This window comes from Protomyctophum bolini (assembly GCF_963924005.1).
Source record: "Protomyctophum bolini genome assembly, chromosome: 13".
Lineage (NCBI taxonomy): Eukaryota > Metazoa > Chordata > Actinopteri > Myctophiformes > Myctophidae > Protomyctophum > Protomyctophum bolini.
The window spans coordinates 17,425,063-17,438,204 of NC_137874.1; the positions used below are offsets into that span (position 1 = coordinate 17,425,063).

Below are 13,142 nucleotides of genomic sequence, written 5' to 3' on the forward strand. Positions count from 1 at the left end.
AAAAGTGTTGAAATATACTAGTTGATTGAGTCGACAAGAGTTTTTGTTTTAAAATGAAATAATATTCCCATCCGTTCCAATACTATCAAACATTTAAACATCATGACACATATTACTCAAATAAAATAGGCTCTGTTAATTATCATTTAATCAAAGTTATATATATATTTATTTATTTATAATAAATTATTCTGTGCTTTTGTGCCCTCTAGCAATATAAGTAGCAAAATATAGTGTTAGATTTCGGTTACCTATAGAAGCCATTTCCCTTTACTCACTTTAGTGTGGTGAAAGCAGTGAAATGAGAAAAAAATCTTCTCTTGAATAAACAAACTCCATTATGGAAACGGTTACAACTAACTGGAAATTTTATATCAAATACAACATTTTCAAACCTGCATGGACACTTCTCAATGTCAACAAAGGAATAAATAAATAATTGAATGGGTAAACCAAAAAAAGAAACAAACAATGAAGAAGGATATCAATGGTGAGTGCATAGATGAAGGTTCAGCTACTATATGAGGTGAGGTCCTGATCATAGTCACTGATCTGATGTGTGTGTGTGTGTGTGTGTGTGTGTGTGTGTGTGTGTGCGTGTGTGCGTGCGTGCGTGTGTGCGTGCGTGCGTGTGTGTGTGTGTGTGTGTGTGTGTGTGCGTGCGTGCGTGCGTGCGCACGATTGCTTCTGCATGCATGCGTATGTGTGTACTTGTATTACTATACTTAGTAATACAAGTAAATATAGCAGAATATGATTTCTTCATGAAATTACTGAAAAAAAAATCATTGAATTTGTTTGCTTGTTTGCGTTTTTTGGGAATGTTTTTTTCGAAAAGGTTTTGAAAACAAAACAAAAAATAAAGGGACCCAAAATAAAGTCCCGACCCAGTGTTTGAGAACCAGTGGTGTTGGGGTTGCAGTTAAACCTGATTTATACTTAGTTCTGCTGACATGCACTGACAACAGCTGATCCCCAAGCTCACAAGCCGTTGCACTGCAGTGTGTTGTGAGCTTGTAGATCAGCTATTTTAGGCTTCAGGATTACGGTTAAAAATGGCAAAATGTCGATGTGTAATTGTGTATAGTAATACAAACATGCGCACGGGTGTGTGTTTGTGTGTATGTGTGTGCATGGTGTGTGTGTGAATTGTAAGTCGCTCTGCTAAATGCCTAAATTGTGTGTGTGTGTGGGGTGGAGGTAGGGGATTTTGCACACAAATTAAAGTTCTTCCTGTGTTGATGTGGAGAAGACATTTCTACTGTATATTCCACCTCTTGTTTCCTATGTGAAATGCCACACAGTGTTGATGTGGCCACGTATGCCGTGTTTATTTCATTTTCATTGATTTTTTCTTTTCTTTTTGCAAATAAAAAACAACAAATATACAAATGTTAAAATCTTTCAAGACCTAAAATGTTCTAACACTTTGTGGTATACATTCAGGAACATTCGTGTTGTGGAAAAAAATAAGACAAAAAAAAGAAAGAAAGAAAAGAAAAGATTTCTTTTTTTCGAAACCCCCTCCCCCCCAAGGAAAAAAACCTCAATATTCACAATATATTTTTTTATGAAGACTATTCATCGCCATACAGTTATCATAATATGTTACAAATTATTACTAGTATCTAGCAGTCCAAAGTCCCTGCCACGGTGCTGAGTTATAGTTTCTCCTTTGAAGGAATCCAGATATATGGTCCAGAATGTTCCTCTATGACCATTTTGCAGTGGTTATAAATGTCCTCTAAGGTCTCTCCTTGAACCAGGGCTGCAAGGACAAGTGCAACCATTTTGACACAAGAAGATACAACTCCAGAGATTGTAACATAATAATGCATGCATAATGGCTTTAATTTGACCTGTGAACAATCCCAGTTGTCAATGGTCAAATATTATCTCTCACCAGCTTTCTAATTGTCTTTCAATTACAGGAAGTGATTTTAAACAACATGCAGATTTATTTGTTTTCCGCAAAACAAGCTTAATGAATTCCATATAATGGCTCACATAGTGTATTTTGTGTATATTATAAGTTATAAGTCTCCTCAAATGGCAATAATGAACTAGTTTTATGCAGACTATTTGGAAATCAAGAGTTCCCCTTTTAAGTACTTAATTTATCAAGAAGTCCAACACATTAATGCCAAAAAGAATGCATGCAAGAACATGCTTTAATTCTATATGGAGAACATTTTAACATAGATTATGGGCGAGGGGGTTAGATTCAATGAATGTCTGTTAAGCCTAAAACACACAAAATAAACCCCTGCTTAAAACAGCAGGGGTTCTGAGCATTGGGGATCGTCTGCTTTATGTCCTCGCCAAAAAGGCCGTAGATGATTATGGGGTCAATTCAAGAAATTTACCACTTAAAACCCAGTTTCCGTATTCTGGGTAAAACCAGAAAATAGCTACGGTATAATCTCACAATGCATCGCAACGCTTGTAGCTTGTACTGTAGTTATTTTCAGCAAAGATAATTAGTGCAAAAACAGAAAGGTCACTAGTTTAGAGCCCTGAGGGACTCTGGCCAACCAACTAAGTGGTTAATTGTAAGCCTGGAAACCAGACGAATTTGCCAGTGCAAAAATAAAGCCCCAAAAAAGCCCAGAGGCTGCTGTTAATGTAGTCAGATCACATGGAAGAAAATGAAGATTGACTGGTACTGTATCTGTAATCGAGGGGAGGACACCATGCACTATATCATTTTGCAGAATGTCGGCATCTGTGAGTTTGTTTAGTTTTAGTTTAGTTTGTCTTACCAATACAATAATTCAAATGAGGACGTGACCCATCGGTCTAATGTGGAGATGCCGTAGGAAAATAAAAATATATATACTCCATGTGACCCTGTGGACCTTGCTGTTGTCGTCCGAAGGTCGGCCTGGTCTATGTTGTGCTTTAGTTGGCTACTAATGAATCTATTGAAGTATTTTATCATACCTGTGAAGTATTCAGCAAACTCTTGCTCCAGCTTCATTGCCCTGTCATATGTCTTCTTGGCCTGCTCCTCTGTCAGTCGCTTATTCATCTCCCTGTTGGGCGAGAGTGACAATAAAAAAACAACAACCACAAAACCTGTTTATCCACTTTGAAACGACACAAAGCTGCATGTATTTAAGTTAACACTCACATTAATGAGTCAATTGATCGAGGCTTAATGAAAATGGCGATGGGGTAGAGTTGTGCTACTTGTAGTCGCTTGATGGCGTTTCCAGACACATCCAGTATACAGTGTTTACCCTGAGAAATGGGGAGGAAGGGTTTTAAAAGATAATCCCTCAGCTTCTAAACATGCACTTTAGCTCTTGATGATACGGTATTAAGTGCCAGTTAATGAGCCTCACCCTCTCAGCCACATATTTCACCGACATGACGCTAGTTCCATAGAGATTATCATTATATTGACCCGCCTCTATGAACTTGTGCTCTTGAATGTCCTTCTCCATCTGCTCTCTGGACATTACAAAGTGGTAGTCACGGCCGTCAACCTCGTAGTCCCGCCTTGGTCGAGTGGTATCTATGAGAGGGGGAGAGAGTAGCCTAGTATTTCGAACAGTGTCTTCTGGACCTCCTACAATCAATGAAGTGTTCACACAGAACAACACCCTCTAAAGCAGTGGTTGTGGTTCTCAAAGAGGATGTATGTATGTATGTATGTAAGTAAGTATATTGTTTCCATTTCATTATTATCCTGTCTGTGTGTGAACTCCAGCAATTATAGCATTTGTCTACTATTTCTATTTCCTGAGTTGATGTTTGGCAACATATATGTAATGTAATGTTCAATTGTTTGCCTTATAAAATAATCTTCAAGCTACCGCTACCAACTAACAAACTATAGTAACAATGTCAGTAGTTTGTTAGTTGTTTCCTTGAAGATCGGCAATAAGATGGGAATACTATAAATAAGTATGCGTATAAATTATATATGAATCAATGAAATACACACTTCCCCATTAAAGGTTTCTCCACTATTTATGATAATTGTGCTAATCAACAAGGGGAGAAATCGAACATAAAGGACACATGTTCCAATTAAAAGGGAGAAAAGAGGGAGAAAGAAACAAAAGAAAACTCAACCACAACGAGTGACTCTCTTACCTTCCGACTCTGAATTGTTAGCAGCTTTATATGGTTCAAAATGTAAATTAGAATAAAAAAAGAGATGGGTAAATCAAAACATGCAAAAGGAAAACAATGTATTCTACAATGAAAACAAAGAAAAGGTTAATCAAAACTAGCCTACTACAAAAGCCTGAGTATATCAAATTAAATTACCCAAAAATGAAAGTGAAATATCTCTTTAAAGTCACTTTCCCATGACAGTCCAGGTAATTATATGAGTAATTAACAACATAACAGTGAAGTACAGTTGAAAGTAAAACATGTTTATAATCAATTTGAGTTTTGTGTTCAGTACTATTCTGCTTTTCATAATGCAAAAAAACGAAATAACCTAATTGTCATGGTACCCATTAACCCACCATGGCAAAATGAAAGTACGTGGTCACAGAGAAAATGATTCCCATTTCAGTACGTTCATTTGGTTCCGAGGCACAGTACGATCATTTGGTTCCGAGGCACAGTACGTTCATTTGGTTCCGAGATACAGTACGTTCATTTGGTTCTGAGATACAGTACGTTCATTTGGTTCCGAGGCACAGTACGTTCATTTGGTTCCGAGGCACAGTACGTTCATTTGGTTCCGAGGCACAGTACGTTCATTTGGTTTCTGAGGCACAGTACGTTCATTTGGTTCCGAGGCACAGTACGTTAATTTGGTTCAGAGACACAGTACGTTAATTTGGTTCCGAGGCACAGTACGTTAATTTGGTTCAGAGATACAGTACGTTCATTTGGTTCCGAGGCACAGTACGTTAATTTGGTTCAGAGATACAGTACGTTCATTTGGTTCCGAGATACAGTACGTTCATTTGGTTCAGAGATACAGTACGTTCATTTGGTTCAGAGATACAGTACGTTCATTTGGTTCAGAGATACAGTACGTTCATTTGGTTCAGAGGCACAGTACGTTCATTTGGTTCAGAGACACAGTACGTTCATTTGGTTCCGAGGCACAGTACGTTCATTTGGTTCCGAGGCACAGTACGTTCATTTGGTTCCGAGGCACAGTACGTTAATTTGGTTCCGAGGCACAGTACGTTCATTTGGTTCAGAGACACAGTACGTTCATTTGGTTCCGAGATACAGTACGTTCATTTGGTTCCGAGTTACAGTACGTTCATTTGGTTCCGAGGCACAGTACGTTCATTTGGTTCCGAGACACAGTACGTTCATTTGGTTCCGAGTTACAGTACGTTCATTTGGTTCCGAGGCACAGTACGTTCATTTGGTTCCGAGGCACAGTACGTTCATTTGGTTCCGAGGTACTTACGTGGCACGCAGGAACCAAACTTCTCAGGAAACTCTGATATCAGATCATCGTTGATTCGATCCTTCATTGGTCCAAGGATTATGACTGGTCTAGCATAATTAACTGGAAAATAAAAATGTACTCTACTTACTGAGGACAATTTGTGGGCTTGCTGAAAGTTACAATAATTCAATTTAATTTGTGGATAGCTTTTTTGTGTGGAAACCGAGGATACAAATGAGAATAAATGTGTGTAAGACAACAGCAAGTGTTTCTTGTAACAGTTACACCAAATGACACACATGCCAAAGTCAACCATATAACATCAATACGTTAATATCAGAAAGCAAAGAAGTGCACAAACATCTTGATATCGTCTCTGTCGGGTCGACTCGGATGGAAACCTGTTCAAAACTGTTGCTCTCCAGGATTCTAATTCAAAAGCAGCAAAAGTAGCAGATCGACAAGCTGTAAATGCGGCTGTGGATCTGCTACTTGAGCTGTAGTATGATCAAGTAGAGCATTAACCCACAGTTAGAATATGGATCTGCTACTTGAGCTGTAGTATGATCAAGTAGAGCATTAACCCACAGTTAGAATGGATCTGCTACTTGAGCTGTAGTATGATCAAGTAGAGCATTAACCCACAGTTAGAATATGGATCTGCTACTTGAGCTGTAGTATGATCAAGTAGAGCATTAACCCACAGTTAGAATATGGATCTGCTACTTGAGCTGTAGTATGATCAAGTAGAGCATTAACCCACAGTTAGAATGGATCTGCTACTTGAGCTGTAGTATGATCAAGTAGAGCATTAACCCACAGTTAGAATATGGATCTGCTACTTGAGCTGTAGTATGATCAAGTAGAGCATTAACCCACAGTTAGAATGTGGATCTGCTACTTGAGCTGTAGTATGATCAAGTAGAGCATTAACCCACAGTTAGAATATGGATCTGCTACTTGAGCTGTAGTATGATCAAGTAGAGCATTAACCCACAGTTAGAATGGATCTGCTACTTGAGCTGTAGTATGATCAAGTAGAGCATTAACCCACAGTTAGAATATGGATCTGCTACTTGAGCTGTAGTATGATCAAGTAGAGCATTAACCCACAGTTAGAATATGGATCTGCTACTTGAGCTGTAGTATGATCAAGTAGAGCATTAACCCACAGTTAGAATGGATCTGCTACTTGAGCTGTAGTATGATCAAGTAGAGCATTAACCCACAGTTAGAATGGATCTGCTACTTGAGCTGTAGTATGATCAAGTAGAGCATTAACCCACAGTTAGAATGTGGATCTGCTACTTGAGCTGTAGTATGATCAAGTAGAGCATTAACCCACAGTTAGAATATGGATCTGCTACTTGAGCTGTAGTATGATCAAGTAGAGCATTAACCCACAGTTAGAATATGGATCTGCTACTTGAGCTGTAGTATGATCAAGTAGAGCATTAACCCACAGTTAGAATATGGATCTGCTACTTGAGCTGTAGTATGATCAAGTAGAGCATTAACCCACAGTTAGAATATGGATCTGCTACTTGAGCTGTAGTATGATCAAGTAGAGCATTAACCCACAGTTAGAATATGGATCTGCTACTTGAGCTGTAGTATGATCAAGTAGAGCATTAACCCACAGTTAGAATGGATCTGCTACTTGAGCTGTAGTATGATCAAGTAGAGCATTAACCCACAGTTAGAATATGGATCTGCTACTTGAGCTGTAGTATGATCAAGTAGAGCATTAACCCACAGTTAGAATGTGGATCTGCTACTTGAGCTGTAGTATGATCAAGTAGAGCATTAACCCACAGTTAGAATATGGATCTGCTACTTGAGCTGTAGTATGATCAAGTAGAGCATTAACCCACAGTTAGAATATGGATCTGCTACTTGAGCTGTAGTATGATCAAGTAGAGCATTAACCCACAGTTAGAATGTGGATCTGCTACTTGAGCTGTAGTATGATCAAGTAGAGCATTAACCCACAGTTAGAATATGGATCTGCTACTTGAGCTGTAGTATGATCAAGTAGAGCATTAACCCACAGTTAGAATATGGATCTGCTACTTGAGCTGTAGTATGATCAAGTAGAGCATTAACCCACAGTTAGAATATGGATCTGCTACTTGAGCTGTAGTATGATCAAGTAGAGCATTAACCCACAGTTAGAATATGGATCTGCTACTTGAGCTGTAGTATGATCAAGTAGAGCATTAACCCACAGTTAGAATGTGGATCTGCTACTTGAGCTGTAGTATGATCAAGTAGAGCATTAACCCACAGTTAGAATATGGATCTGCTACTTGAGCTGTAGTATGATCAAGTAGAGCATTAACCCACAGTTAGAATATGGATCTGCTACTTGAGCTGTAGTATGATCAAGTAGAGCATTAACCCACAGTTAGAATATGGATCTGCTACTTGAGCTGTAGTATGATCAAGTAGAGCATTAACCCACAGTTAGAATATGGAAATAGGATGATTCTCCCGACAGCGACAATATACATCTCAATACATTTGATCAAATGTTCTCATGGTGTGTGTGACTACTTACTCTCTTGTCGCATCACAGGTTCATATGACAGTATGACTTCCTCTTGGCTCCCTGGTAAGATACATAGCATGTATACTTGTATTAGGTGAAGGCCAGTAGTTAACAGTTGACATCAACAACATCATGCTGTTGTTGTTTTTCTTTTATTAACCCAAGAGGGACTAGGATACATGCATTGTAAATATGTCATACTGGATTTGTTGATCAATTTGTTTGTAATTTTGTTATGTGTGAATACTACAATAAATTATTATTTCCAATGTGGCCCATGAAGACAGACAGTAATGTCTAATTTGAATTATGATAAGAGGACATGACTTTTCAACTTTTCAGTTGAGAGTTAGTTGTCTTTGGCCCTGGCCTGCATGGTTTGGTTGTTTGGTAAGTCTTACAACCAGTAGTCAATGTACTTACAGTAGGCTGCTGATGAATAAAAATCATACATCTGATTTTGAATAATCACTGTTACTTATTTAGCGTAAAGCAGTGCTATAATAATGCTGTCGTAGTTAAGCTACGATAATGGTGATGAACTGACAAAGCAAAGCATCATCACCGCCCTAATTCCATCATGGCCAACAGTAGCAGATGGCATTCAGAGGTCAAATAGCTATCACTGACATGAAAAGCAGGACAAGAAAAAACAAATAATAGGAATGACCCTTATCATCTCTGTTGGGTGGAAACCTCAAAATGTCCAAAACTGTGACTTTTCAGGATTCAAATATAATAATATAGCAAAAGCAGCAGATCTACAAGCTCAAAATGTTTTGAGCTTGTGGATCTGCTACTTTTAAAATATTCTTTTCTGTGACGCTGTTAGGACAAAGTAGGCCGTTAATTTACGAAAAGTCCTGATTTTTTTTTAATATGGAGATATGTCCGACAGCTGATAAATAAATATATGGTGTACTGTAGGTATACTATATGGTTTAAGGTATAATGATGAGTCCAAGTTTTACTTGCAATGGAAAGACCAAAATACGTAATATGTAATGTATATGTTGCTCTTTTTACCAAGTGGTCCTCATTACACATTGGTGCTATATATACTGTAGATCAATCAGTCTGTTTTATAATACAAATTAAAACATATACATATGTTGTTTACACATCTTGTGTTCAAAACAACTTCCAATCTATGTTAATAACTGCAGCATCATGTTAACAGACTGACACACTGTCTGTCATACACTATGCGATACAGATATAAATAGTTATAAAGAAAGATGACTGACATAATAAATAAAATCAGTTACAGTATCATGAGTGCCTTATCATGCCATGTGTATCTATAGTGAGCTAAGCAATGAATGTAGAGCAGTGGTTTTCCATATTTCAAAATCTGAAGGCACACCTGTATTTGTGGTGAAAATAGATAATATACAAGCTCACAAGGCGTCGCATGACAATGCGTAGTGAGCTTGTACATCTTTTTGTGATTTTTAACAAGATTAGTAATACAATAATCATGTTTTATGTTTTTCTTGTAGGCCTAGTCTCGTGTTGCCAGGCTGTACTTGCCTCTGGCAATTTTAAAATGCTTCCATCATACAGTCTGGAGCAACGGAAGCTCTATCATGAGTAAAATATAAAGCGCTAGTGAAGCCTCCTCCCCACTTCCGTTTAGTCTTTACACTTTACAGTCGGGCAAATTTATCCTAATATAAATATAAATCATGTAAACATATATAGCTTGTTGCTTAGCGGAAATGGAAATAAAAAACGAAACAAATTCCCTGGGATTCACGTCTCACAGCACACCAGTATGCTTCGGCACACGGTTTGGGAACCAGTGACGTAATGAACTGAATGACTGTGATTAGGTCAGGAATGGATTGCAGAGCTGTCCAAATCTCTGTGATTATGTAGCAGTACAAATACTGCATCATCAGCACCAATGTGGCCTAGCATAGCAACAGAACACATTATAGCCAGCCAGGGCTACTGGCTATAACTAAGTAACTAACTAAAATATGTAAATAAATAAATAAAATCTAACAGTTGTGTTTGCAGATGGTTACCACTGCCTATTGGCTTTAATGTTAGACAGAAAAGTTAGCAATGCTAACATATTTTAGGGTGCTGAAAATAACTAAATGTAGTAACCGGAATGTAAGATACAAGGGATCAATTAATATGTATCCATGAAATTCTGGAAATTGTTCAAATGTAAAAGAAAACAGCACGTCATCCTGTCCATGTCCTTATGATTTCAATCTATAGGGGCAACACGCATCACAATGTAGTGGTTATTTGTATCATTATGTATTAGGTATTATTAAATAATCCAATCCAACAGAGGAAGGACACTGTGTACAAAATTGTTCATGCAAAGCACAATTCGCACAAATATCAGAATTATGATCTGTAAGGATGCAATGGCATATAGGTGACATCCACTTAGGGCCAACTAAATAAGAGGATAGTTCTATCTGTGTGTGTCATGCAACCATGCTTCAAACATCATTAACCATATTCACATGGTGGCCATTCCATCATTCGCAAACATGGCAACCGCATGAATATGATCAGTTGGAGATGTGGGGCCATTTGGTACAAACAATATTCAGCATGCCACCCTTGATTCAGAAACTACACAAGCGGGGACAAAAAAGACATTTAGATTAATCTCAGGGAACATAATTCTGCAAGCTCTAATGTTTGGCTACAAAGTTTATATGATTTGTACTCCAAATGTTAAATGTGAATGTTAGAGGTTTGTATGCAGTTAGTTGCTCAGATAATTCAGTGAGCCTTCACCACTAGTTACAAAAAAACATACAAACTGTGTTGGTACACAACAGGTTAGCATATGGCTGACAATTTGGTGCAAATACAGTATAGTGCAGCATGCGCACTACAGAGAAAGTCTACAACAAAGACTTACTATATCTGGAACAACTTCCTTTTATTTATAACGTATTAACGTGTAACAAATCACAGCCTCATCTGGTTTAGATATTAGAGATGTTCAAATTGCTGTTACGGTTTTACTTATTAATCATTCAGTCATTACTAGGTGGTAAGATTTCCAGCATGATGCTGATGTTACCCTCCCAAAAGAGTTTGATGAACCATGTCACCCCAAGTGTCAACGGACAGAGAGAGGTTTTAGACACAGCAAACCAAAAGAAACAAGACAAACCGACCAGATAAAGCATGCAACAATGCTGATATTCCAAAAACATAAACTAAACCGAGGAATCTTTTCAAAAGGAGATTATAATGTTATGGGGAAATATAAGGTAAAGATGAGGGACCACTCCTGGGTCAACTTACTGAATGTCTTTGTCCCATACCCATCATCACCCATCCCCAGGAAGTCCTAAACCAGCGTCCAAAGAGAGCCACGATGAAGGAGAGAGAGGAAGAGGAACAGCCGCAAATGAGGAAGAGGTGAGAGACACAAAGGAAGGAGCTGTCGGAGTATGCAGCGAGCCCACGGGCAAGGTCAGTGACCATCTGTCTCTGCCCTGACATTAAAAAGCCACCAGAGGGTGCCAAACGCTCTAGCTGGAGTCTGGACAAGTAGGGCAGACCCACACTGTCCAATTTCACAGGGTGGATTGATTGTGTGGGCTGCTGGTTTTTTGGACCGAATCGAGCGGAAGGGGGAATTCAATGCCAAAACCACTGTTTTGGGACTGCATTTACTTTCCTCCAGCATTTCCTCTCGGTGGTGACCAAGAAGCATTCGAGACACGCAGACCGATTCCAACCATTTAGTCGCCGTACAATCAAAAGAAACTAAGGACAACGCGGGAGAGAGAAAAAGACAGAACAAGGAAAAGAGAGGAAGCTAGAGAGATGCTCCATGAAACCCCTGTCCTCACACACGTTCACCTGTCTAACCTATAGGCCCTACATGTAACCTACACTGTACTATGTCTATAGAATATTTACTCTACATGTGTGTGCACTGCAGCTTACTTACGGTCTGAATCACTGCCATCTTGCTCACCCTCTTTGTTCTTGTAGAAAGGGAACTTTCGTGTAAAGATGAAACTCTTTTTACGTTTGTCATTGAATGACTGTGGAGGAGAGAGAGCATGGGGGCAAACAGGTGTTTCTGACTGTTGTCACATTCATGCACACCTTGCAAACAGTGGGACGTCAAGAAGTTAACAACTTTCACTATGGTGTACTTCATGTCATTATATTGCCAAAAATAATGTTCCAAAATAGCAAGAATAGTGGCTTTACGAGATCACCGTGTCACATATTGTGACGCATTGAGGACTTGTAGATTGGCTATTTTTGCTATAAGTACATTCTTTGAGACACATACCATTACCCATATTTGGTGTATCTATATGAATAACTGGACCGTTCACACGGCTCTATCTTGCATCACACCCAGGTATCATTTAAGAGTGAAATAGCTAGCGAGGGGATATAGTGAATTACTACTTGACGTGCCACAGTTGCAACCAAGACATAAATAAAATAAATACAAGCAAGGCAGGACAAGAGTTGCCAAGATCATGCTGTGAGAAAAAGCAACATTTGAGATTTAGTAAAAGAAGAGATCGTCAGAGAGAGGAATATCAAATGCATGCAGTTAAAGAAATGGGAGGTTAGATTTAGGGGTTGAGGGTGAGATTAAAGTAATGAATGATCAATGTCCTTGAAGACAAAACAATGAATGATGCAACTGATTCTATGTCTCGAAGCCTGTCACATTCCATGAGAGTCGAGTGGGCAGTGGATCGTTAACGTGAGTTGAAGCCGGTACAATTCGTTACCTCAGAAGGTTATCTCATCCCTGACTGCTTTCAAAGACTGATGTGAACATGAGTCTAAGTAAAGGGAGTGTAAAAGAAAAAAGGGCTATTCTAATGGCAAAGGTTACAAGCAGAAAACGGTTCATTAATTACACCATTCACTGTTAATAAATCTATATATATATAAATTGTTTCATATATAAAAGTTTAATATAAAAGTAAAAATGGTTACTCTGTTATTAACAGTTGTCTGAACATAGTTTAGATGTTTGTTTGTTTTTGTGGTTGGAAATGTGATATTTTGATGAAAGATGAAATGAGTAAATACAGCAGCCTACATGAATACAGTGTGAAATGGGAGGAAATTACCTATAGAGCAAGTGAGATCTAACTCAACTACATCTAGGAAATCTAACGCGTGCAGTTAGGTAGTTATAGATGACATAAACCTATGGAAAGAATTTAAATGTGCTAA

The 13,142-nt window shown here is 38.4% G+C and overlaps 1 protein-coding gene across 2 annotated transcripts in view; it reads right to left on the minus strand.

The window, feature by feature from the left end:
* Positions 1 to 369: 369 nt before the first annotated feature.
* The window catches only part of dlg2 (discs, large homolog 2), a 138,926-nt gene continuing 126,153 nt past the window's right edge, over positions 370 to 13,142 (minus strand). For both annotated transcript variants that reach the window (XM_080780778.1, XM_080780777.1), the window contains 7 exons: positions 11,878 to 11,974; positions 7,941 to 7,991; positions 5,399 to 5,500; positions 3,348 to 3,520; positions 3,134 to 3,243; positions 2,944 to 3,035; positions 370 to 1,768 (listed from right to left, as the gene is read on the minus strand). In XM_080780778.1, the coding sequence (XP_080636904.1) occupies positions 1,662 to 1,768; positions 2,944 to 3,035; positions 3,134 to 3,243; positions 3,348 to 3,520; positions 5,399 to 5,500; positions 7,941 to 7,991; positions 11,878 to 11,974 (732 nt within the window). In that variant the 3' untranslated portion in view covers positions 370 to 1,661. The remainder of the gene's footprint in view (positions 1,769 to 2,943; positions 3,036 to 3,133; positions 3,244 to 3,347; positions 3,521 to 5,398; positions 5,501 to 7,940; positions 7,992 to 11,877; positions 11,975 to 13,142) is intronic.